The 27,563-nt window shown below is 36.3% G+C and overlaps 1 protein-coding gene across 1 annotated transcript in view; it reads right to left on the reverse strand.

Annotated features, from left to right (window-relative positions):
- TTN (titin) overlaps positions 1–27,563 on the reverse strand; it is a 274,251-nt gene that overhangs the window by 112,184 nt on the left and 134,504 nt on the right. Inside the window, 25 exon segments of the mRNA XM_046018787.1 lie at positions 148–237; positions 1,061–1,123; positions 1,594–1,686; positions 2,296–2,367; positions 3,286–3,366; positions 5,572–5,640; positions 7,164–7,283; positions 10,643–10,720; positions 10,978–11,064; positions 11,513–11,596; positions 12,009–12,086; positions 12,216–12,299; positions 12,429–12,512; positions 12,638–12,721; positions 12,851–12,934; positions 13,015–13,098; positions 13,211–13,294; positions 15,309–15,392; positions 15,473–15,556; positions 15,897–15,980; positions 23,914–23,991; positions 24,773–24,853; positions 25,710–26,003; positions 26,157–26,240; positions 26,549–26,617. Of these exon segments, the coding sequence (XP_045874743.1) occupies positions 148–237; positions 1,061–1,123; positions 1,594–1,686; positions 2,296–2,367; positions 3,286–3,366; positions 5,572–5,640; positions 7,164–7,283; positions 10,643–10,720; positions 10,978–11,064; positions 11,513–11,596; positions 12,009–12,086; positions 12,216–12,299; positions 12,429–12,512; positions 12,638–12,721; positions 12,851–12,934; positions 13,015–13,098; positions 13,211–13,294; positions 15,309–15,392; positions 15,473–15,556; positions 15,897–15,980; positions 23,914–23,991; positions 24,773–24,853; positions 25,710–26,003; positions 26,157–26,240; positions 26,549–26,617 (2,277 nt within the window).

A 27,563-nucleotide genomic window follows, 5' to 3' on the forward strand; every position in this document is an offset into this window, starting at 1 on the left:
AAGAAAATTTAATCCAGAATTTATTACCCTTCCCTCCCAGCTGATGATGCCTCTTTCAACAAAAGAGGGTCTGCATTTTAATGAAGGATGAAAACTTTTATTAAGCCACCAAAAAAACATACAAAAAGAAAACCGCAGAATAACTACCTGCTTTCTTCCCGACCACAGGCACTGTCACTGGGGCAGCGATGGGGGTGGGTGCTGGCTCCACGGGAGGTGGTTTGATGACTTTTACTTCTGTAGAGAGATGTCCATTGCATTAATGTGTCCATTCATCTCTTCCTAAAATCTCATTTGGTGGCCTATTTGCCTTTTCTGATGTAACTTTGAAATTTTCAAATCACTAGTTTTTCAGAGAATAGTATATTCTAACTATAGCATGATCTATATACAGTATAATGTAGTAATATAGTCAACATATCCCAATATATTTAATTATATGGAATAAAAAATAATATACTCTAAAAATACATTGGGACATTATAAATCATCTGATGCATGCTGACTTTTAATCCCTTGTTTTTTTAAAATAACTACATATTTGTTAAAAACAAACAGGCTCAAAGGGGTGTTACTTAGACCAAGTTCCCAAAATGGGACTTAATACCCAGTCTAATTGCAGTTTCAACCTCCCCACAGATATGTGGCCTTAACTGGTCAGCCAGCAAATTTCTCTTTCCATCAGAGCCAGTGAGTGTATTGGGTCCTCTCTATCTCCCCAAAGAAAGAATGAGATCCTCTACATGATAAAACAAACAAAAAACAACCCCCCCCCCCCCGCCCCCGCTTTTGCCTCTAGCAGACAACCTCCTCTGCAACAATCCTTGTCTTTTGCTCATGACTTTCCTGTCCTCATCCTCTGTCTATAAAAACCCGCCATTCTGTATTACCTCCTTGGAGTACCTCTCTATTCGCCAGACAGGGTGTGCCCTCTTCATGAATTATTTCGTGAAAGCCAATTAGATCCTCGCATTTGCTGGGCTGCATTTTGTTATTTGACCCATTATTTATAAGAAGCATGAAGGAATATGCTGTTGACATTGGAGGTGGGCTTGCTTACCCGGTTCAGGCTTTGGTTTTGGTTCAGGTCCAGGGAGAGGTATTGCTGGCTTAATTTCAGGCACTAAAATAATTCACAGTTGTAAGCAAGTTATTTGAAGGGTTTTTGGTTTTTTTTTTTGAAGACTTCTGAAGTTTTTCACAAAATTAAACCAAAATTAGGCAGACCTAATACATCTTGGGAGATAGTGGAATTTAAACATCTATGGTCAGTATATCAAGTATCTGATCTAAGTTTATTTTGCATCTGAAACAAGATACTTGGAAAATATAGTAATGCATTTTATTGGTTCTAGTGTTGTTACGCATCTCATTATTCATTTTCCCCCTAGTGCTTAAAACTTATTTTAAATTTAACAAGTGGGTGGTCATTAGCCAAGTACACCCAAGAGTGAAATGATAAAGAAAATGAAAGCATATGCGATGAGTAGATTAAGGGCCTGTGTTCAAATCTTAATGCCAGTGTGATGGTTTTTTAAATGACGCATATTTGTATTTTTAGAGACAACTAAGAAAGTGCCATTAAGTTTGTACCTTTAACGGGTTCAGGAACCGTCCTTTCCCTTTTTGTAACAGTAGCTGGAGGTACTTCAGCCTCTGGAACAGCTTTCGGAGGTGGCTCTGGTACTTTAAGAGAATGAGATTATTTTCTAGTGTTATTTGAATACTTAGAAATCAACTGACCTGAAATAATGAAATCAAACTATTTTTCAAAAGCTTTCTGAATGGCTTTTAACAAAATCTTATATTGTATCAGTTCATTTCTATTTTCTCCCCTTGACTGTGCCTCAATTTATTTTACTCCACCCACATGCATCCCAACTCTGTGAGCTCTCTCTTCCTAAATCACTTCCGTAACAGTTCCCAATAAATACGCCCTTTGAGAATAGGCTAATGATAAAAAGGAACCCCATTAAAAGACCCCAAATTCTGTGCCACATTTGCCAACACCCTCCTATGAAGTTATTTTGCAGCTGAACTGATTATTTCATAGTCACTGCTACCAGAAGAACAAGGGGCAAAGTAGTAACAGCAATGAAGTGTGGGAAAATACATGAATGGATTTGAAAATTACTATAAAGATATTTCAACAGAAAGCAGACGATGGAAAGCACAGACTGTTTCACAGACAAAATATGAAGCTATGTGTATATTTAACTCCGATGATGTTTACAAGATAAACCTTTTGTTAAATGTCCATTTTGTGAGAAGATAATTGTTTATTGAAATTCCTACCTGGTTTTTTAATTTTTTCTAGTTTTTTAGGTTCTACTTTAGGTTCTTCTTCTTCAGGCCTTTTTCTTAGAACTTAAAAGACAAAAAGGTTTATATGTAAACCAAGACAAACAAACTAATGAAGATGTTGAACACACCCGACAAATGCAAATAATACACAAAGCAAGGAAAATGAAAAGCATGCGACCTGGTACACTGGCCAATTAGCCCTTATGCTAGAAGTGCTTGTTTTTTTTAATCAAAGGTTGTCAAATTATTAAAATAGCACTGAGAGTCACTTTCCATCCATGTACATAGACAATCTGCTGTTCAGAGACAATGCTGGTGCAAAAATGACCAAAACACCGAATGAATAATTTGAATAGCAACAAACTGAATTCATAATTCAACACTGGTAATATAATGAGGAGTATTTAAATAAATATAAAGTTTACTTAAGTGGAGATATCCAAAGAAATGTAGTCTAGATACCCATAATTCTGTGTGAAGAAAATGTCAGAACTTGATTCCTCATCTGAATATCTTGCTTCCAATTCTTTAAGATTTTATTAGTAGGAAGACATGTTTAGTTTTTTTTAATATTATTTATTAGTTCTGATGATTCTGTATCACACTTTAAAACTGAATACTGAATTTAGACTTACAAAGTTTGGTCTGATTTAGAATATTCAATAGGCTTAGTGTATTTTACTGCATAATTTGACTATGAACATACAGCTGGGGTCATTATTATTAGCTTAGAGTATGATCAATTTAGTTATATCTACGCATGTAAACTTCAAAACTGTGAATGCTCACAAAATTTCTGTCTTCTTTTTAAAAAAGCTATGGAAATGATAGCCTTCCCAATTTTCAGTGCAACTATAAACGAATTTTGATAAATAGGTAGTCTGATTAAAAAGAAAACCAAGAGACAGAAACAATTTTGTAAGCTTTCAGGCCTATTTTTTGTAAATTTAAAGCTAACAAAACAGTTGAAAAATACTATACCGCTTTTGAGAACAACTTCTTCCTTTGGTTGAGGTTTAGGTTCAGGAAGTAATTTGCGAACTTTCTTTTCACCTCCAGGCACTTAAAAGAATATGATTGCAAATTTTGAAGTAAATTCATATAAAAATAAATTTCAACAAGAAAAAGGTCTCTTTCAAAACTAGTTAACTATAGTGCATGATTTTTGTTGCAAAATAATATCACAGAATTTAAAAGCAAATAATATACTTTGAATTATTTTCTCTGCAAACATTTATCTAGCCTTGTGACAAATTCTGTTGCATTTACTGCAAACAAATATAGTCCTCTTAAATGAGGGTAGATGTTATTCTATATTGACTTTATGAATCTTTGATCAAACACAGGGTTCTTGACAGTATCCTTGCCCTAATCTATAATTGTAGATTGTTCAAATCTACATTGGTATCTCCCCAACTGTCTATTACGTTAAAATGATACTGGTAAGTGTTCATGTCATTATCCAGTCTTCTCCACTGGTGAGAGAAGTACCCAAGGGATGTGGCTGATGACCTTGATGTTGGGAAAGGACCACTCTCACTTTCTTAACTGAAGGGAAATATCGTTTCTTAAGATCTCCTTTTTGAAATAATACTAATCTAAAATTAAAGAGCTATAGAATTTAAGAGCTGGTGTTGGAGCTCATTTTTCAATAAGAAAATGTTCTTGGGACGCCTGGGTGGCTCAGTTGGTTAAGCAGCTGCCTTCGGCTCGGGTCATGATCCCAGCGTCCTGGGATCGAGTCCCACATCAGGCTCCTTGCTCCGCAGGGAGCCTGCTTCTCCCTCTGCCACTCTGTCTGCCTGTGCGCACTCTCTCTCTCTCTCTCTGACAAATAAATAAATAAAATATTAAAAAAAAAAAAAAAGAAAATGTTCTTGACTTTAGACTAACAGGGACCCAAGGAATTCTAAGTTCATCCCCTCTTGCATCTTTGGTGACTGTTGGGCGTGATGGATGATATTATATGGAGAAGCCTCCTCTTTCTCCTACAACCCTCATGGATTTGAGTGGAAGAAAGAGAAATGCTTGGTGATGGCTGACCCACCTTACCTCTCTAGTGATGTAGTCAATGAAAGTCAGTTTAAAACATTATTGATTTGTATAACTTAATGTCCTATTTGTTTACTCATGTGAAATCTGAACTTTTAGATATTTCTAAAAAACTTCCCATTTGGTGCTTTAAGCAGGATATTTGCAATTCATTAAGTAGGTTTTTTGTTTTGTTTTTTGTTTTTTTGAGTAGGCTGTGGAGCCTAACATGAGGCTTGAACTCTTTGCATTTGTTTTTCTGTATTATCATTTTATTTTTAAGGTCTTACTGACATTTGAGACTCTGGTACAGAACACACCATTGCAGCTATTATTTTTTAAATTACTATATGTCATCACATGTCATTTTCATATTTAAGTGGCTTTTCCTTCATTACAGTTACATTATAGTTAACAGCCATAGTATTATTTTGTGATCTCCATTTTATAAGTCAGAAAATGTATATTCAGAAGAGTGATTTTTCTAAAATTCCAGAGTGAATCAAAAACATTCAATTTATGAGTCTGGATGTGTTAATTACTTAACTAGAATACTGCTACCCATTATGCTTACTAGAAAAATTAATAATTTTATTTTTAACAGAAAAATTTCTAAAATTTAAGATCCATGTATTTTCTTTTAGAGTCTAAGTTTGCTCATGGAAAATACTGTGTCAAGAGAAATGAATTTTGAAAAATGACCTGCAGCAATCCTGAATGCTCCCTAAAATTCCCAGTGAGATCTGTAGGTCTGAAAGAACGTCTTGGAGTCAGTAAGGAGAGAATGGCAGGAAAGCTCTGAGAAATTCCCTACAAATCATCTCAATAATATAGAAGGAGGACATGAGTTATTTTTAGCACCCTAACACTGGCTAAAATACTGTTGTTCAGGTGAAATTCCAAAGCTTTCTTCTATTAGCTCTCTGCATTTTAACCTAAAGTGTATCCTGAAGCTAATTTCAGCTAACCAGCAACATTTAGTATTTTTAAGTTGAGGAAAATATAAGAAGACATATGTAGATGAAACAGATAAACAATATCCATGAATGTATGAAATTTGATGGGAGACAAAGGAAGCAACACTTATGAGCCAGGGCCATAAAAACTATAAAAATAAAAGAAATAAATGAAACTACTCTGATTTAAAAAAAGAAAGAACATTCTAGAAGACAGGAAGAGGAAGGAGCCTGATGGAGAGATGCTGCATAGAAATGCATTTTCCAGATTGTGAAATACCTTTCAGAGGCTTAAGCTCCACTTTTTCGGGAACTTCAGGTTTTTCAGGAACTTTCTTCTTTGGAACAGCTTTAAAGAATATAATCTTAATTTTATTATTTGTATATTTATACTAATCTGAAGCAAATTATTAAATATCTGCTCCAACAGTCAAAACCAAGCTTTGCTTACAGCCAAACAGCATTGATAACAGCCAAGAGCAGCCACCAAAGAACACACAAGTGCTCAAACCATGAAAACATTGCCCTTCTACTCTTATGGTGAGTAGTAAGTTTAAGCCTGGTGGAGAAAGAAGATAATTTTTGTTCTTTGCTAGAAGAAGAAATTTTCCTTTAAGTATAAATTTATATTAAGGGAAGTATATTAAGCGTGTGTCTTCATGGAGTATGAATCAACAAGTACCCTTGTAAGACGTGCCCATTTTCTATGGCTGACTGAAAATGCCAGAAGTTACCCCTACTGGCCAGGAGGGATAAAGAGGGGCAAGAATCATGAGAAGGAGTTTTACTCTGGAAGATTCTGGCTTTGTACGTGTATAGGTGAGCATGGGAAAAGTGCTCAACTAAGATTGTACCTAGATTATTTTAGATTGAGAAATCTCACAACACTAACAATAAGACAACATTGTATTACCATAAAAAGAATGATATGCTTTTACCAGTTTAGTTCAGCTTTTAAAGATGTCATTTTTTTTAAGTTTTTTTTTTTTTTTTTTTAATTTATCAGCTAGAGATCACAAGTAGGCAGAGAGGCAGGCAGAGAGAGAGGGGGAAATAAGCTGAGAAGAGATTTGGGGCTTGATCCCAGGACTCTGTGATCATGACCTGAGCTGAAGGCAGAGGCTTTAACCCACTGAGCCACCCAGGCACCCCTAAAGATGTCATTTTAAGAATTAAGTGATACTAAAAAAAAAAAAAAAAAAGAATTAAGTGATACTGCATCAATTCCAAGAAATATCTAAATACAAAAAAGGATGAAGAGATGCTGGATACCAAATGTTTTCATCACCACTCTTTCTGGCCACTCCACAAGACACAGTTTGGGCTTTGGTTAAGTTGCAAAAGGGAAAAAAAGTGGGGCCGCCGTGATGGGTCATTCATATGCTTTTGTTTGATGGTATAGGAGGTATCAACTATCAATGCCATAAATATATTTCTTATAGTATATTTAAAAACACATGAAATTCTTTAGGAACAAAGTTTTGGCTTTTGTATAAATTTGTTACTACAACATTAAAAGTTTCATGCAACGTTTTTCATACATTCCAAATGTTCAAGATCCCAAAGATAGGCACAGCAATCACACTCTGAAATCAGAAAACCGTTTCTCCATAAGAACGTTAGCTGGACATCTCCTGCATCCAGATGTCCCAGATGAAGGTAGCAAGGAGCCAGGCTGCACATTCCGTCAGGCATGTCCTGACAAAGCACGTGAAGGCAGCAAAAAACACGGGTCTCTATGCAAGTCCCACAGCTCCATCGTGTTTGAAAACACACACTTTTAGAAATAATACATGTCTCACAAGCAGTGTTTTGGTTGGCTGAATAGAAGTCTGAAGCAGATTAGTAAAACTTGGGAGTGGCATTTTATACCTTTAAGTTGGAACATTTTCTCCTTCACATCTTCTTTTGGTGGAGCAGGAGGAGGTGGTGCAGGCTTTGGTCTGAGTTTTGGTTTCTCAATAACCTTCTTTTCAGGTTCAGGTTCAGGTTCTTGAAAGAGTATTTCAAGAGGGTTAGTATATGTGTATGTTAATTGGTGTGTGGATATATAATACACCCAGTAGAAATTTAAACATGTACATATCAAGTAAAAAGTTTATTTTTGCATTTGTAGTAGCGTCCAACATCAAACATAAAACAGTATCCAACATCAAACACAAAAATTTAAACACTGTACACAGATGATAAGAAATACGGCAAAGGCACTGATAAAAACAAAGGAAGTATCCGTAAGCCACACTGACATGGGATCAATCGTACAAATGACATGGATGAATAAGAATGCAATGCATGTTTAAAACAGTGTCTTACATACAGATGGAGAGAGACACGCAGAACAACATAAAACATACATGTATGTGAAGATAAAGACTATGACGGTGAAGAGGGAAGTCCAATTAACTGAATACCTTGAATTGGTATTTCTTCTGGCTGTGGCTCAGGTTCAGGTTCTTCAGGCTCGATATACTTTTGGATTTCACGTTCTTTAAAGAATGTTGACAGAGGATAGGAGATTGTGAAGTTCTTCACAAAGACTCACACAAATTTCACAGAGATGTAAAGATTCATACACAATTCATACATAACTCACTTATACAGAAAAAGAGGAAAGATTTCTATTACACTTAAACATCCTATTAACTAGTTTATTTGATATATGTGGATGGCAAAAGAGATGACTTGTAAAATTTGATGTGGGGTTATTGTTTGAGAATCCAATGCAATTTTTCCAGTTTTGCCTTATAAGCTGTATCTTTCGGAATTATTAGTTACTATCAAGAAAAGTTAAATATTCTACTTCAAAAGAAGTGTAACTATTTGAAAAATAAAACAAGCACATGCTGGAATGCTTCTGTATATAATTTCAAGAAAGAATGCCACCCTATGAATAATTTTTTTTTTATTTCTGGCTGAAGTCTTTTAGAGACTAAAAAAATTTATGTTTATACATATATATATATATATGTATATACCTTCAACAGGGGGAGTCACTTTTCTACCAATGGTTATAGATGCTTTTTCTTCATACATTATGTCCTCAGGAGACTCTTCAACTTAAAAAACACAGTATTATATTTTAGACTGTATTCACAATAGAATCTTCCAACTGCTAAGTTGTAACATATCAACTTAGTTATACTCTATAACATATTCTTCAGATGACCCCAAAATACCAACAACTTAACGACGTAAAGACAGACAACAGATAAGTACGTAAGACTCATTTACAATCAAAGCAAGATGTTGAAGACAATTGTCATCTTTCCAAGATTTATAGAGCAGCTATGTACCTTGGACAGGGGGAGCTTCTGGCTCCTCAGGAATAGGAATGGACTCTTCCTTTTCTGGGATGATTTCCTTTGGTACTTGAGGCACTTTAAAGATATCGATTTGGTTTATTAAGAATTTAGAAGATGTGCAAGATTCTGCAAACAGCAGGCAAAGAATAGAGTGGAAAGAACTTTATCTTACAAGACTTAGTGGCTTTGGAGGTATGGCACCCTTTTGGACATTCCAATTTTATTAACAAGTCTTCTCAGCCTTCTTCATTTGCTTCTCTTCCTCTGTGTACCCTTAAATGTCAGTGTTCTCCACTGGTCTAACGTTGAAGCTTTAAAAAATTGGCTCTACATTCTGTGAACCATCCCTGCTGCACTCTCTTATTTCTCTGTGGGTGACTCCTAGATCTCCATCTCTAGCTCTGTTCTCTTTCCTAAGCTCCAGATGCATATTCCCAGCTTCTATATTTGAAAAGTGAAAAATATGTATTCACTATCTTCTTTCTAATATTAATTAGGGACCCAATGAACCATTCCCATGGAGAGCTAGCTACAACCCTTACAATCATCTTGGGCTCCTCTACTTAATTATTTTCCTAACAGACAGCAATTCGATCTCCCATCTCTCTCACTCTTTTCCCATTTCTACCACCACTGATCTTGTCCAACTCTTAATCACCCTAAATGACTGCAGTGGCTCTTCACTATTATCACTGTCTTCTGGTAGCTAGAACTATTGCCAGTCATCTTTCTGAAGCCCAACCTCCACTCATTTGTGTACCTGCTTCAAAGCCTTTGCAGCTTCCTGTTACCTACAGAATAAAGGACATGCCTGATATGCGCATTTGAAAAACTCCAAAATATGAACCTCAGCTGTTTTATATCCAGACTATCTTTTCAAGATAACCCAAGACCAATCCATACTCAAATTGCACAAATTTATTTGAAGGTCCCTGAACGTCCTAAACTCTTCTACTTCTGTGCCTTCGATAAAAATTTTTCCTTTGCCTAGAAAATCATTTTCTCAATTGCTATATAGTATAAAAATCCATCAAAACTTAAATTTTTATTTCTTTCGTACAGCTTTCCCTGATGGCTCTGCCTGAAATTTATCTTCCCTTGCCTGTGTTTCTATAGCCCTTATACTCCTGTAGGTGTGATCACTTCCTGTCTCTATTAGAGCTGTGCTGTGCTTTCTTCTCACCAGCTTTAAGTTGCTTGAAGACAGGACCAAATCTTATTTTTTCTAGCATGCTATTTTGATAATGGTAGGACATTCACCAAAATATGCTGAATTGAGCTGTTTACCCCTCGAATCGGAGGAGGACCTCTGCTACCCCATGGAACCATGTCATAGCACAACTGAATCTCATTTATTTGTTTCCTCCTGCTTATCTGTCTTGTTTTTTCTCTTTGCCCTCATTATTTCCCCTTTTCATCTGTGAAATGTGGTTTTGCATAAGAGCCATTATTAAAATGCTCAGAGAGCATTCAAAGAAATCTATATTTTCCTTCACGGTAGGTACCTTTTTCTGGCCAGACTTCTCGTTTTCTGGTAATGGGCACAGTTTCCTTCTTTACTGGAACAAGTTTCTTGGGCACCTCAGGCACTTGGAAGATATTAGTTGTATTTTAAAAAGAGTATTTAGAAAGATTTTAAATGTCAAGAATTAAGAATCTGTAGTTAAAGGAGCAGTATTAAAATTATTGGAACTAAATAAGGACATTTTGTCTCTAGTTATGCAAAAACAAGGACAGATAACAGGTTACTTTAAAAAAGCAATGATACTAATATCAATGATGATGGGAATACCTTGAGTTTCTGGCATTTCTGGCTTCTTGACAGTTGGGACTTTCTTCACTGGGACAACTTTCTTTGCCATCTCAGGTACTTTAAAGATATTAGTAGCATTTAATAATATAAATTTGCAAGATGCAATATGTACACATTAATTTGACAACATTTAGATAACAGTTACACACATAATACAACACAAAATAGTAAGGACTGTTGAATTTTAGACAGCACACAAAAATGAAGCAAATACTGATGTATTTTACTATGAGTACCTTTAGGAGGTGGAGGTTCTGGTTTCTTGATAACAGGAACTTTCTTCTCTGGAACAATCTTCTTGGGTTCTTCAGGTACTTTAAAGATAGGAATTTCAAATTATTATAATGGAAAGCCTAACACTAATGAATGAATAAAGATCACACCCATCGTTTGGTAGGCACACTGTAAAATCCTATAGCTTTGTGTGTGCAAATGACTTCTGTTCTTGCCAATGAAGTCGAATTTCAAGAAAGAAGAGAGAAGACCCACATTTTACCTTAAAGAAGGTATGAAATAGATATAAAAATCAAGCCATGTATTTTCCTATACAGTACAGGACCCTGCCTTGTACCTGCTGGGGGTGGGGCTTCTGGCTCCTCTTCCACAACAGGAACTGGCTCTTCCTCTTCAGGAGCAATTTCCTCAGGTTCTTCATATACTTTAAAGATAAAGTTAATTGTAATTCCATGTATGGGACAGTATTCTAAAATGCACAAAACACTGAACATAAAAACCAGTAACCTTGATTTCGTCCCTTGTTTTAATTAATAACTTTTCTTAGTTTTGTGAAGATGAAACCTATCTTATTTGCACTGACTGGTTTCTATTGATCTGAATGCTTGGAAAGCCCTTTTGGAGTTTAATGTCATTTATAGTCACTGGTTCTGTCCTATTTTCTGTGTGCATTAGAGATACTTTAATAAAGCTTATGATGCCCTATGGAGAGATCATTGATTGAAAACCCAGATCAGAGCTAATTAAGAATGATTCAGACAAATAATTAAAGGACAGAAAATGACCAAGAGATAGCAAATAAGAAAAAAAGAACAAGGCTTCAATTAGCAACTGTCTTTGAGTGGCAAGCTCATTAATAGTCTAACAGGTACCTTCTGGAGGAGGAGACTCTACTTTCCGGGGAACAGCAATGGCTGGTTCCTCTTCTATGACAGGTTTCTTTGGCACCTCTGGCACTTTAAAGATATTAGTTAGTTTTACTTCTGGGTAGTTGAGAAGTACATGAAATTTATACCATCTCTAGTTCACATCTAGGTCAAATAACTCAGAGACAAATGCAAGAACAATATTCCCAAGGCCAGTAATCTGTTCTGAGATCCACATAGCAAAGAGGGAAACGTGGCCTATTCAGACTAACAAAACTATGTTAGCAAACTCTTTGATGCACATCAGAGATGCATCAGTTTTTTGTTTGTCTGTTCTTAAACCAGTGATGTTACTTAAAAACACTTCAACCCTAAAAATCCAGAATGGCACGTTTGTAATTGTGAATGTAAAAAGTTTGACAAACAACAGGGTTTCCTGTAATAAGTAACTTTTGAAGCCAGAGTGAGTGTTTTCCTGCAGAATCTCATTAGTGACATGTACCTTTAGGTGGTGGGACTTCCGGCTTCTTGGGAACGGTTACTTTCTTTTCAGGAACAACTTCTTTTGGAACTTCAGGCACTTTAAAGGCATTAATATTTTAACATTATGAAGAGTTTTTAGTAAACATTCATCACATTTACACAGCACAAAATACTTCCAAAGAATTGGAGGTTTACCCTCCATCACATGGTAGACAGCTGTATGTACCTTTAGGAGGTGGGACTTCTGGTTTTTTGGGCACCACTGGAGGCACCTTCTTTTCAGGGACAACTTCCTTGGGTACCTCAGGCACTTGAAAAGATATTAGTTATTCTTAGCTCATAGTTTCAACCACATGGAAATCATTAGGTATAGATATAGCAGTGGAACCCAACACCCAAAAGACTTTTTCTGAAGGAGGTTAGTGGCAGTGAGAAATACCTTTCGCTGGTGGTGGTTCAGGTTTTTTGGCAACCACAGCGGGTGGTTTCTTTTCTGGGACGGGTTTCTTGGGTGGCACGGTCACTAAAGATATTAGAATTTATTTCAGAATCAGCGAAGATGAATGAGAAATAAGACAAAGCTCAAAGAATTTTCAGGGCAAGAGGGGTGGAAAGTTGGCTAAGGCAACTTAGCAGCTGGCCAAATACCTTTCGGAGGAGCAGCCGGCTCCGGCTCTTCCACAGCTTCTGCGGGAGGCTCTTCCCAGGCAATTTCCTCAGGCTCCTCATGCACTTGAAAGACACAAGCTCATTTTAATGCTAGGGCTGACTCACACATAGGAAATAGTTTACAAACAGATTTTCACAACACTGAGAGTTTTTTCTTTTCAAAAATAATAGTTTTGATAGTGTCATTATTACCTGCAGGAGGAGGACTCTCTGGTTTGGGAGGAAGAGCCTCAGGCACCTTCTCTTCTGGAACAGCTGCCTTGGGCACCTCGGGCACTTGAAAGATAGTATTTTCATGATTAGACAGGGTAGAGACAAATGGGTGGTATTAAACGCAGTGACATGGGGGTGACTACCTTTGCCTGGTGGGACTTCGGGCTTTTTGGGAGGCATCACAGGCACCTTCTTCTCAGGGACCACTTCTCTGGGAGCTTCAGGCACTTAAAAGATATTAGTAAAATTACACTTAGGAACTATGAAGACCACTGGAATGAGATGTTTTCAAGAGCAGAAGAATTATGTCTCTTTAAGCCTAAGGTTGGTGACAAGTACCTTTAACAGGTGGGACTTCTGGCTTTTTAGGAGGCACCACAGGCACTTTCTTTTCAGGGACCACTTCTTTGGGAGCCTCAGGCACTTAAAAGATATTAGTAAAAGTACACTTAGGGGTTATGAAGACTACTGGAACCAAACATTTTCAAGAGCAGGAGAATTACATCTTTTTAAGTCTAAGGTGAGTGACAAATACCTGTAACAGGTGGGACTTCTGGCTTTTTAGGAGGCGCCACAGACACTTTCTTTTCAGGGACCACTTCTTTGGGAGCCTCGGGCACTTAAAAGATATTAGTAAGATTACACTTAGGAAGTATGAAGACGACTGGAATGAGATGTTTTCAAGAGCAGAAGAATTAAGTCTCTTTAAGTCTAAGGTGAGTGACAAATACCTGTAACAGGTGGGATTTCTGGCTTTTTAGGAGGCACCACAGGCACTTTCTTTTCAGGGACCACTTCTTTGGGAGCCTCGGGCACTTAAAAGATATTAGTAAAAGTACACTTAGGGGTTATGAAGACAACCAGAACAAGACATTTTTGAGAGCAGAAGAGTTACGTCTTTTTAAGCCTAAAGTCGCTGACAAATACCTGTAACAGGTGGGACTTCTGGCTTTTTAGGAGGTGCCACAAACACTTTCTTTTCAGGGACCACTTCTTTGGGAGCCTCGGGCACTTAAAAGATATTAGCAAAATTATACTTAGGGGTTATGAGACTGTTGTACAGAATATTTTCAAGAGCAGAAGGGCTGAATCTTCTTAGGTCTGAGGTGAGTGACAAGTACCTGTAACAGGTGCAACTTCAGGTTTTTTAGGAGGCAACACTGGTACTTTCTTTCCAGGAACAATTTCTTGAGGAACTTCAGGCGCTTAAAAGATATTAGTAGTTTTACATTTAGATTAATGAGGTCAAGGGACTAAACAAATTTCCAAGAGCAGAAGAGGTACTTCTTCTTTAGATAAGGACATGAGTGAATAATACCTGAAACTGGTTGAGCTTCTGGTTTTTTGGCTGGTGCCCTGGGAAATTTTGGTTCTGGGACAACTTCTTGAGCAACTTCAGGCACTTGAAAGATATTAGTAGTTTTAGAGTTAAGTTATTGAAGAGCAAAGGGCCAAAATTTTTCTTGAGGAAAGAAGAGATATTTCTTCAAAACGAGATCAAGGCTAACATGTACCTGTAACAGGTGGCGCATCTGGTTTTTTGGGTGGTGCCTTGGGAATTATCTTCTCTGGGACAACTTCTTGAGCAACTTCAGGCACTTGAAAGATATTAGTAGTTTTAGAGTTAAGTTATTGAAGAGCAAAAGGCCAAAATTTTTCTTGAGGAAAGAAGAGATATTTCTTCAAAACGAGATCAAGGCTAACATGTACCTGTAACAGGTGGCGCATCTGGTTTTTTGGGTGGTGCCTTGGGAATTATCTTCTCTGGGACAACTTCTTGAGCAACTTCAAGCACTTGAAAGATATTAGTATTTTTAGAAGTTATGAATAGGAAAGGCATATATTACAATGATTGGGAAGAGCACAAGACAGTACTTCTTAACGGGGGTATGAATAAATACCTTTAGCAGGTGGTGCTTCTGGTTTTTTGGGCACAACCACAGACTTTTTTTTCTCAGGGACAACTTCTTTAGGAGCTTCAGGAACTTTGAAGATATTAGTATCTTTTAGTTAGAGATTATAACAGGGTCATATTGCCAACACGTTTACCCATGCAAATACAATTTATGAGACAGGCGGACAGTTCCATACACACTCTTCCCAGCCCCCTGAAACAGGTGACCAACAACAACTTGGAAGAATAAATACCTTTAGCAGGTGGAGCTTCTGGCTTTTTAGGAGGAGTCACAGGTACTTTCTTCTCAGGGATGACTTTCTTTGGTGGTACCTCAGGCACTTCAAAGACATTGGTAATTTGTGTTTAGAAAAGGTTAAAACATTCCTCACTCTATCATGTCATTATACACTAAGATATTCTGGTTAACTTCTGACTTTCTTTTCTTTAGAATCATATCACCTTTATGTTGTCATATTTGTATACATAATTTTCTAGCTAAAATAACAGTTTTCTCCCTAGTATGTATGGCTCTGACCTTACCTGCAGGAGGAGGACTCTCTGGTTTGGGAGGAAGAGCCTCAGGCACCTTCTCTTCTGGAACAGCTGCCTTGGGCACCTCGGGCACTTGAAAGATAGTATTTTCATGATTAGACAGGGTAGAGACAAATGGGTGGTATTAAACGCAGTGACATGGGGGTGACTACCTTTGGCTGGTGGGACTTCGGGCTTTTTGGGAGGCATCACAGGCACCTTCTTTTCAGGGACCACTTCTCTGGGAGCTTCAGGCACTTAAAAGATATTAGTAAAATTACACTTAGGAACTATGAAGACCACTGGAATGAGATGTTTTCAAGAGCAGAAGAATTATGTCTCTCTTTTTTTTTTTAATTCTTTTTTTTTTTTTTTTTTTAAGATTTATTTATTTGACAGATAGAGATCACAAGTAGGCAGAGAGGCAGGCAGAGAGAGAGGAGGAAGCAGGCTCCCAGCCAAGCAAAGAGCCCGATGCGGGGCTCGATCCCAGCACCCCGGGATCATGACCTGAGCTGAAGGCAGAGGCTTTAACCCGCTGAGCCACCCAGGTGCCCCGAATTATGTCTCTTTAAGCCTAAGGTTGGTGACAAGTACCTTTAACAGGTGGGACTTCTGGCTTTTTAGGAGGCACCACAGGCACTTTCTTTTCAGGGACCACTTCTTTGGGAGCCTCAGGCACTTAAAAGATATTAGTAAAAGTACACTTAGGGGTTATGAAGACTACTGGAACCAAACATTTTCAAGAGCAGGAGAATTACATCTTTTTAAGTCTAAGGTGAGTGACAAATACCTGTAACAGGTGGGACTTCTGGCTTTTTAGGAGGCGCCACAGACACTTTCTTTTCAGGGACCACTTCTTTGGGAGCCTCGGGCACTTAAAAGATATTAGTAAGATTACACTTAGGAACTATGAAGACGACTGGAACAATTAATAACAAAATCAAAGAAACACATCAATAATAATACAATAATAGTAGGGGACTTTAACACTCCCCTCACTGAAATGGACAGATCATCCAAGCAAAAGATCAACAAGGAAATAAAGGCCTTAAATGACACACTGGACCAGATGGACATCACACATATATTCAGAACATTTCATCCCAAAGCAACAGAATACACATTCTTCTCTAGTGCACATGGAACCTTCTCCAGAATAGATCACATCCTGGGTCACAAATCAGGTCTCAACCGGTATCAAAAGATTAGGATTATTCCCTGCATATTTTCAGACCACAATGCTCTGAAGCTAGAACTCAATCACAAGAGGAAAGCTGGAAAGAACCAAATACATGGAGACTAAACAGCATCCTTCTAAAGAATGAATGGGTCAACCAGGAAATTAAAGAAGAATTGAAAAAATTCATGGAAACAAATGATAATGAAAACACAACAGTTCAAAATCTGTGGGACACAGCAAAGGCAGTCCTGAGAGGAAAATATATAGCGGTACAAGCCTTTCTCAAGAAACAAGAAAGGTCTCAAGTACACAACCTAACCCTACATGTAAAGGAGCTGGAGAAAGAACAAGAAAGAAACCCTAAACCCAGCAGGAGAAGAGAAATCATAAAGATCAGAGCAGAAATCAATGAAATAGAAACCAAAAAAACAATAGAAAAAATCAATGAAACTAGGAGCTGGTTCTTTGGAACAAAACATTTTCAAGAGCAGAAGCGTTATGTCTTTTTAAGTCTAAGGTGAGTGACAAGTACCTGTAACAGGTGGGACTTCTGGCTTTTTAGGAGACGCCACAGACACTTTCTTTTCAGGGACCACTTCTTTGGGAGCCTCGGGCACTTAAAAGATATTAGTAAAAGTACACTTAGGGGTTATGAAGACGACCAGAACAAGATATTTTTGAGAGCAGAAGAGTTACATCTTTTTAAGTCTAAGGTGAGTGACAAATACCTGTAACAGGTGGGACTTCTGGCCTTTTAGGAGGCGCTACAGACACTTTCTTTTCAGGGACCACTTCTTTGGGAGCCTCGGGCACTTAAAAGATATTAGTAAAATTATACTTAGGGGTTATGAGACCGCTGGAACAAAATATTTTCAAGAGCAGAAAGGCTGTATCTTCTTAGGTCTGAGGTGAGTGACAAGTACCTGTAACAGGTGCAACTTCAGGTTTTTTAGGAGACACCATGGGTGCTTTCTTTTCAGGGACAATTTCTTGAGGAACTTCAGGCACTTAAAAGATATTAGTAAAATTACACTTAAAAATGATAAGACCACTAGAGCAAAACATTTTCAAGAGCAAAAGAGTTCAATCTTTTTAAACCTAAGGCTGGTGACAAATACCTGTCACAAGTGGGACTTCGGGCTTTTTAGAAGGCACCACAGGCACTTTCTTCTCAGGGACAACCTCTTCGGGAACCTCAGGTACTTTGAAGATATTAGTAAATTTACATTTGAGTCACAAGTATCCACACAGACAAGAACTTCATTTATACAACAAAAGAGCTTTCAAACCTAGCCTGGTAATTCTTGCTAAGGCCCTCCCTACCCACCTTAAATAAACGGTGGTTTAGAATGTACCTTTCATTATGCTGAGGGAAATAAGTCAAGCAGAGAGAATCAATTATCATATGGTTTCCCTTATTTGTGGAGCATAAGGAATAACACAGAGGACATTGGGAGCTGGAGAGAAGGGAGTTGGGGGAAATTGGAGGGGGAGAGGAACCATGAGAGACTGTGGACTCTGAGAAACAAACTGAGGGTCTTGAAGAGGAGGGTGGTGGAGGGTTGGGTGAGTCTGGTGGTGGGTATTATGGAGGGCATGTATTGTATGGAGCACTAGGTGTGGTGCATAAACAATGAATTCTGAACCACTGAAAAGAAATAAAAAAAGAAAAAGAATGTACCTTTGACAGGTACGACCTCAGGCTTTGGGGGAGGATGCACTTTCCTTTCTGGGACAACTTCTCTGGGTGCCTCTGGCACTTTAAAGATATTAATATTTTTACATTTAGGGGTTAGAAGAATCTGTACAGACAAGAAACATATTCATACAGAAGAAGACATTTCCCCAAATTTCTAAGCTCCAGCAACATATACCTTCATCACGAGGAAGTTCAGGCTTTTTGTGAGGAATCACATGTGTTTTCTTTTCAGGGACGATTTCTTGGGGAGCTTCCAGCACTTTAAGAAATTAGTATTTTAACATTTAGTGTTATGAAGAGCACTAGGAACAGCAAAATATTTTCAAGACTACAAGAGCTATTTCTTCTTTAGCTTGAGGGCATGGTCACTTGTACCTTCAACTGAAGGAGGTTCTCTTTTTTTGAAAGGAGCTCTCTTTGCAGGAACAACTTCTTGAGCTTTAGGCACTTTAAAGACATTAGTATTTCACATTTAAGATGTAAAAGGATTAGTGAAAACAGTAATCCCAATAAGTGGGCAAGTGTAGTTTTCTAGAGGTCTCTTCTCTGCCTGTCTCTTCTCCCCTTGCTCCACGCATCAAATAAGTCTTGGGAGCTCATGGAATCCTCGGGAAGAGGGGCTGCCCACCCTTCACTGGCACTTGGCTTAGTTCCTGTGACATAGTGGACCTTCCTTACTAAGCATTTGTTGAATGAATACTTTTATTAGAAGGGGTTTCTGTTTAAATAGGAACACCCACAAGTATTTTCTCGAGAGGGAATTTCTTGTGCAGCTTCAGGTGTTTAGAAGATAATAGTACATTTACATTTAGGTGTTACGAAGAACATTAGAAAAGCACAGTTGTAAGAGCAGAGGACAAATCATTTCTTCAGTATCCGTTCACAGGTATCACACACCTTTTATAGGCAGAGGTTCTGGCTCTTTAGGAAAATCCTCAGATACTTGCATTTTGGAAGCAACTTCTTTCATAGTTTCTGGGACTTTGAAGATATTAGTATCAAGCTTAGAGGTTAAAGCATCAGTGAAGACGTTGGTTACATTAACTACACCAAAGTGGCATTTCTGGCTCCAAGGGCACTTCTTTTAAAAACTGGATGATGTATAAAGCTTCGAAGAAAGGAATCAAATCCTAATTATCTTTGTTTATTATTCCTCAGCTCCCTAGCCCCACACACATAATTGGCATTTATTAAAGGAATGAAGGCAGGAATGATAGAATGATGGATATCTTTACTAGAAGGTGTTTCAATTTCAGGGGGAGCAGCCATGGGTGTTTTCCTTATAAGGACAGCTTCCTGTCCTTTAAAGATATTAATACGTTGTTCTTCAGAATGTAGAAGACTTTAGTCCTAACTCCACCTACAGGAATGCCCCAGACTGGGAGACATTTCTGCTCCCTGTGTCTGATTCTTCAGGGATAGAATGGGTACTTGATTATCAGGAGCTGTTTTCTCGGTCACCTCAGGTACTATCGATATTAGTAATTTTATTTTTTAGAATGGTGGATGTATAGAAAATGAGATCATGAAAAATTAGCTTCAAGTGAAAAAAAAATCTTGTATAATTAATGTTATACTTTTAGCTATTTAATTTGAGGAGAACCTAAGAGCTTCTTTCTTGTCTGGATAGGCTTCATTTTACCCTTACCTTGGGTAAGTATTTGTTTTTCAAGTATAGGAGAGAGGAGAATGACCCAAAGATCCTGGACTGAAAAAATCATGTCAAAGTGTTCAGATATTCTTTAAATTACAGAATATCCTGGATATCATAAAGAAATTGTTAAGCTGGATGTTTTAAAACTTTCTCACCTTTTGATTTACCTAAAAACATTCAAAATGGAAAAATGCAGGGCTCTAAAAAATCAAAGATAATGAGAGGAACAACTAAGCGTTCCATGCAGAATTCCAATGTTAACTAGTTTTAACTGCCTTAATTCTGGAAGGTTCTCAGGTGAAGACCCTATGACCAAAAGAACTGCTCAAAGTTGAGTTTAATATTTTATTGTCTTTAAGTCATGGTTTTCTGAGAATATTTCTATACTTACTTCTTACGGGAAAAGAATTATTTTACATTCGTGTGTTTGTGTTTAGTAGTAATTTTATTTTAATAGAAAGGCAATTCCAAGAAGCAGTTATATTTTCTCCTGAAATTTCAACTCCACAGAGAGCTAAATTACTGATTTACAGTATACAGCCTAGCACCTCTGTCATTTGATGGCACTAAGTTCTGCTTTAAAGCGGGAGTGCTAAACCAATTCGGTCTAGTTTCAGGGATATGAATGTTTTAAGTGGTCTTGTGTAGCTTTCTTTTTTGCTAGTCTGATTTTTTTTTCCTTTTTTTTTGGAAAAATAATTGCTATTTCCTATCGAAGAATCCATCTGAGTCAGATCTACACATTGTATGTCTTCATATATTCCCTGGAGACTTCATAGTTAGACTTTATAGCCCAAGCACCTTCCATTGAGATAAGTTAAAGATTTTTTCCTCCTTCTATTTTCTCTTGAATAGCTCATGGGAATATGTATACGCCCTTGAGCTTCTGCTTTGGGGGACCCACTTCTCTGCAATGATATGCCTTGGTAGCATCTGGGGCTCTCAAGATATTAGTATATTTACAGGTGTTAAGTGCAACTACAATCATGCGATATGAAAGTCAGCTTTCTTCTGGCTTGTACCTTTTGGTGGTGGTATTCTTCTTTTAGCAACAGGAGCTTGCTGCTCTGGAAGACCTTCCTTGGAGACTTCCAACACTTTAAAGATATTAGTATTTTTTAGTTGAGGAAAGGCAAAGACATGAAGACACACATATTTAAAAAGTTAGGTATGTTAACAGATATTGTAACTTTAAATTAGAAATTTAACTTTTTTTCTAATTGCTTATCCTTGTGCATAGTATGAATGGGACTTTTTTTTGGTGGGGGCAAGTTGTAGAAAGTTCCTTGTCTTGGGTACATTGGCAACCCTAAAGATATTAGTATTTTAGTGTTAGGGGTTCTGAGAACCTACACAAAACACTAAACATATTTTTCAGACTGAAGAAGAAAGATTCTCTTTAGATTTTCATAACTAAGGATTATACCTTCAGTTGGCAGATGCTCTGGAATTTGGGGAACAGCCTCAGGTAACTCCACCTCTGGAAAAACTTCTCTGGTTGTATCAGGCTCTTTAAAAATATTATTAGGTTTACACTTAGAAGTTGTGAAAACAGTAAATCATATAACACACAATTTTTGAGTCTTGAATCCAAAGTTATTCATCCAAGTTTGATGTTGTTGAAATGTACCTTTAGTTGCTGGTGTTTCTCTCTTTTTAGGAATAGTCACATACACTTTGTCCTCTGGAACAACTTTCTTGGGTGGCTCAGGCACTTAAAAGATATGAGTATAGTTATATTTATAAACAGCACAGGAGAAGATTGAGCTTTTAAAATGAGCCCTAAATAAATTTTCTTCAGACTAGATCATTGGTGTTATATACCTTTGGCTATTTTGGTTTTCGTCTTTGGAGGATGAGTCACAAGTACTTTTTCTTCTGTGGTGGATTCTTCAGACACTTCATAAACTTTAAAGATATTAGTAATTATACAATTAAGGGTATTTCAAGGCAATGATGAATAGTATTAAGAAAACATGATACATAGTACACACTCATCACCCAAATTACCAGTAGTACATAGACACAAACTAATGACAAGAATACATCTGCTAAGAGAAAGCCTCATTCCCAGTTGTATCATATAGAACTCTCATTTATGATGACAATAAAATTGAGGAATTCAGTGGCCAGGGACTACATAATTCTTGTATTCTGTCTGCAGAAAGTTACTGGCGAAATTTTCCTTTGCTCTTAGTTTTGTCCATAAAGAACAAGGTTGATTCTCCTACATTTGACCTACTGGAAATTTGTATAAGTTTTTCCCTTTTCCAGGAATCTAGTATAATTTTAGGAAATATCTAGGAATAATTTTAGACCATATCGGGTTTATGGCTGCATAGTTTAAGAACCATTTAGGGATTGGAAGTAGGAAAGAAAAAGAAAAAAAAGTAATTAAATCTTTGAAAATAAGGCAACTGAAGAAAATAAAGATTTCTCTAGCTTTTAGAAAGGAAGACAGGCTGGTGACAATAACCTGACTTTAGCATAGAAAGGGTATTCAAAGGAGGGAGTCATCATATATATGTATCCCAACCTAGTATTATAGCCCCCCCAAAAAATGGGTTTAAAAGGGAATTTTTTAGATTAAAATAAATGAAAGAAAATCAGAACTATTGGTATTTTTAGATTAAAATAAATGGAAAGATATCTTGAGTACTGGCATTTTTACTATTCAGATTACTGAATAATATTCTATTCAAAATATCTTATTATTCAGATTATTTTATTGCTCAAATTATTTAATCATAATTTTACGTAAAAGCAAACAAAAAATGGCTTGAGAGTTCTTTTGCTGTTGTAATGGCTTTATAAATATATGGTCATTTAAGCAACATTGTCAAAATGTTTCCAATGATGTCTGTAAAGAATAAAAAAATAATAAAGGGGCATTTTGATTCTATGAAATCCAATTAAAATATTATGTAGTTGAAGTAAAGTTACTTCATGGCCTGAAAAAATAAATTGCTTCAAAGCAGAATATATTTGTACAAAGAACGGTTTAACAAGACAGGACAATGACAAATTCAAAAAGGTAAACGACTTTTCTAAAATTGGGCAATGTTATAAGTACAGGACTATTTTTTTTTAATTGGTGAGATATAACTTGTCTGAGACAAATAGCCATTTAAATTATTTAATTTTAGCCAAATATTTTTGGCATATTAGGCTTTGATAAGATATTAGTATACTTATTTTTAAAAGCTATGGAGACAAACACAAATGAAACCAAAGAGAACCACCAATTTTTCTACACTCACTGTATATCATTGTGTCTTCAGAAAGAGATTTTTCTTCTTGAATACTTTTCTTAGGCACCTCAGGAACTTTAAAGATATTAGTATATTAACTGTTATAAATAACAGGTATATAAGAATATATAAGAATATAAAGAAGCAAAATACAAGGATTTAACATCACACACATTTACTTTAAACCATGAATAACTAAACAAAGAGTCATTTCATGTCATGATTAGTTTCAGTGTATACCTTTAGTTGGTAGAACTTCAGGCTTTTTAGGAACAGCTTCATGAACCCTTTCTTCTGGAACAATTTTCTTGGGTACTTCAGGTGCTTTAAAGATATTTATTTTATTTTTAAAAATATAATTGGATATAAAATATCAAGACAAAAAGGGGATCTAACAAGCAGAAAGGCAAGAATTCCAAAATCATAAGCCAACTAAACACACAGTCAATGCATCTCTAGATTGCCTTGCTGATGAGTTCTTGATTTGTCATATTAAAAATACTTTGTCCTTGGGGTTTGGCATCATTTTCTATTGTTATCTGGAATGTTTGTTTCCAAAGCTCCTTGACAATAGCTTCCGAAATAAATTATTTTGAAAAGAAGTTGAAGGGATCAATATCAATTAAGTCTTAAGAAGATCAACAAAAACAGTAACAACTTTTAGGCTGATGCCTTTGTTTCCAGAGGGTCATCACAAAAGGGAGGACTATGCTATAGAACATAAATTGAAGTTTGCATAATTAAGCTCTATTGTGGCATTGAAGGCTCCATTGTAAGTGAATAAGAGGGGATTTTTATATTAGTGGTGATTCAGCAAAGGCAGGTACCTTCAGCTGGTGGAAATTTGGGCTCTTCAGGAACACGTACTTTTTCTTCTACCACAATTTTCTTGGTCACTTCAGGTACTTTAAAGATAGTAGTAATAATTTATTTTATTTTTAAACATTCATTAAGGTTTGTAACAAGCACAATGTAATAAAAATGTAAACACAAAACATGACATGGTCATAAGAGGAAACAGAACGATCACTTTATCAAATATATTACAGTACTTAAAATGAGTTGAATATTGATAACAAATATGACAACAGGAATTCAGAAGAATTTCCCATGTTAGAATTATAAGAACTTGACAAGAAAAATTAACAAGACCCTTCTGCTGGGACTACTTCTGCTTGTTTTGGTGAATAGTTGGTGCTTTCTCTTCAGTGATAATGTTCTTAAATAATTCAAGGACTTTAAAGATATAAGTATATATTATTTATCAGATGTTTTTCTTATTTCTATTGTAAAATTCAAGAGGTTCCCCAAAATGAACAAAGCAGGGACATTAACATATAGTCACTATGTATTTATTATTACTAGGTGATTAAAATTAAGAATTAATAGGAAAACATGGTTTTATCAATAAGCATGTTAGTGAATATACAATCAAATAGTACCAAAGAAGGAAACCTAGGTGCACTATTTGATTAATAAGAATATTTGCTTTGGGTATGACAATATTGACTTTCTCTTTTGGTAGAACTTCCTTTGGCCCCTCAACCCTTTTAAAGATATTATTTTGTTTTAGAAGTTCCAAAAACACAAAACACAGAAGAAAAACATCAAGAACACAAACATTTAATGCAATCAAGGTGCTGCTGCACATATAATAAGGTAAGTAGTTTTTCACTAATGAAATACCTTTAGCCGGTGGCTCTTTTCGAGGAACAACTTTAGTGGGTGGTTTTTTTGGAGGGATGATTTTCTCAGATATTTCAGGCCCTTCAAAGATATTGGTGTTTTGATTTAGAATAAGTTCTTAAAGTATTAGGGAGCACTACCAATAAAGTTAGTCCAGTGTGGGCTATCATAAATGCTTTCTCTACTTATATTTTTTGAATTTATATCACACTTCCAAGAGAGACACGATTTTGCTAAATTTCATCTATATGGTAAGATTTACTATGAATAATAAGCACACATGCACACATACATATTCCTTCATATCACACACATATTAATTGTGCAAGATCTGGAATGGTACTGAAGAGAATTTTATGTATCATAGTTAATCCTAAAAAAACCCCACAAAACAAAACTAGAAAGCAGGTAGTGTTACTAATGCTTCGTTTGCTTCCTTAACGTTATTTCTCTAACAAAAATATAAAATGCAGAAGCTTTTGATAAGCAATGATCAGTTTGTGAACAGCTGACTCATGTTAACAAAGCAGTGGTTGTTTTGCCTGAACATGTAAATTTCTCAGTGAACTGAGTAGCTTCTATTTCACTCAACTGATGACACTGGTCAGATATTTTGGCACCTGTAACAATCACGTAACAATCATTCTTAGCTGAAGAAAGAATCTACAAATTCATACAAGTGAGCTCCTTAGATAAGTAGGTATCAAATACCATTATCTTGTCTGCTAAAATTATACACTATAAGGTTAATCTCTACTCCATATTAATCTTTGTATCAAATAGGCTGAAGCTCATGCTTAAAGCATTCCATGAGCTTAACTTGGAAAGTCAGTGGGTTTCTAATATTCCAAACTGGGCATGAAATGCTCTTAAAAAAAAAAAAAGTGAGTTAGAACAAGGTATTGCAATTCATCATAGCAACAGAATTCACCTATACCTTTAGGTGGAGCTTTGGGTTTTTCATATACTTCCACTTCTTCTGTCTCTAAAACTTCTATTACCCTATGGACCTCTTCAGCCCTGTGTACTTCTTCGACTCTAGGTCGTTCTACTTTGATGAATTCTTCTACTTCATGGAACTCTTCTTCTTCAAAATATTCTTGAACTTCATGGAACTCTTCTTCCTCAAGCACTTCCACTGGTGTTTCTACTACTTCTAATTCTGTTCTCTCTCTTACTACCTCCTCTTTGTGGAAGGCAACTGATATTTTTTCTTCAACGACGGTCCTCCCTGAAAGAGCATCTACTTTAAGAAATTTGTTTTTTCAAACACAGAAGAAATGAAGATATAAATTCAAAATACAGAATGACAACAACTGGAAAAATGATATTGCATATCATGCAATAATATGTGAAGATACAGAAAAGATCTTTCCAAAAATACCTTTAGCTGGAGGAGCAGCTTCTTTTTTAGGCACAGGGACTTTCTTTTCTGCGATTTTCCTTTCTGGGACTTTCTTTTCAGGCACTTTAAAGATATAGTTTTAATATTTAGGACTATCAAGAGCAAGTTTTCATAGACCAAAGACATCTAAACAGTCAAGACACAGAGACATTAAACATAAAACTTTTTTTATTTTTAAATTTTAAAAATGTTTAAATTTTTTAAAAAATTTATTTTTTAAGTAGGCACCACACCCAATGTGGGGTTTGAACTCATGACCCTGAGATCAATAGTCACATGCTCTACTGAGCGAGTCAGCCAGGTACCCCAAACATAAAAATCTTAACGAAAAACTATTAACAGGAAATTCAGGTTTAAAACAGAGTATGTACCTTTGGCTGGAGGAGGCTCTTTTTTCTGAACAGGAACAGGTATTTTTTCCTCAGGAACCTTCTTTGGCACTTTAAAGATATTAGGCATTTCAGTTAGCTAACAATACTAAATAATGCAAATAAAACAACATCTTTATAATAATTAAAGTGTAAGAAGTAATTCTACTACTGGAAACCACTTTACAGACAATAAAGATATTTTCCCAATTCACTTACTTGTGCTAACTAGATAAGATGAAGGCATGTGCTATTCTATTCTTTTTAAATAGCAAGGATTACCAATATTGGGTCTACTTCTAGTATTTTTAATTTGATGAAGATTTTTTTGATTACCATAACAGAGTACTTAAGATTACCATAACAGAGTACTTAAGCCTTAACAGAGGTGTCCTCTTCCGCTGAGTACTATTTATATGGGGGGGTAGGGAGGCCAACTGTGATAGGGAGAGCATAGCTTATCTGTTAAGAGCACTCCTGAAGTAGTAACCTAACTAGGAAGCAAAGGCATTTTGTAATAACCTTAAATGCTTACGCCAAATATTAGAAATGACATGAGGTTCTTTAAAATAGTTGTCATCCAAGCATGAGAACAGATTCCCCCCCCCCATAATATAGTATACATAATTATAATAACATGGGAAAACTCTATATAATGGAATAAAATTCATGAATGGAATGTGGGGAAGAAGGGTCTATTGCTATGTATATAAGCATAGAGAGATGTACTCATTAACATTAGAAGTCTCAGCTGTTTAGAATGAGAAGCAGCCGGAGTAATTCATATACACACAGCCATCCAGTAACATAATCATCACTTAAGATTCCAAAACAGGCTAAAGATATGAAAGTTTGCTACTTAAATGGTTCTAAGAAAGCAATCAAAGAAGAAGTTTCTGGGTTTTGGTTTTTATTTTAAAAACATTAGCTGGAATTTAAAGACATTATTAGGGGCACCTGGGTGGCTCACTGGGTTAAGCCTCTGCCTTCAGCTCAGGTCTTGATCTTGGGGTCCTGG

Source organism: Meles meles, chromosome 9 (assembly GCF_922984935.1).
Source record: "Meles meles chromosome 9, mMelMel3.1 paternal haplotype, whole genome shotgun sequence".
NCBI lineage: Eukaryota > Metazoa > Chordata > Mammalia > Carnivora > Mustelidae > Meles > Meles meles.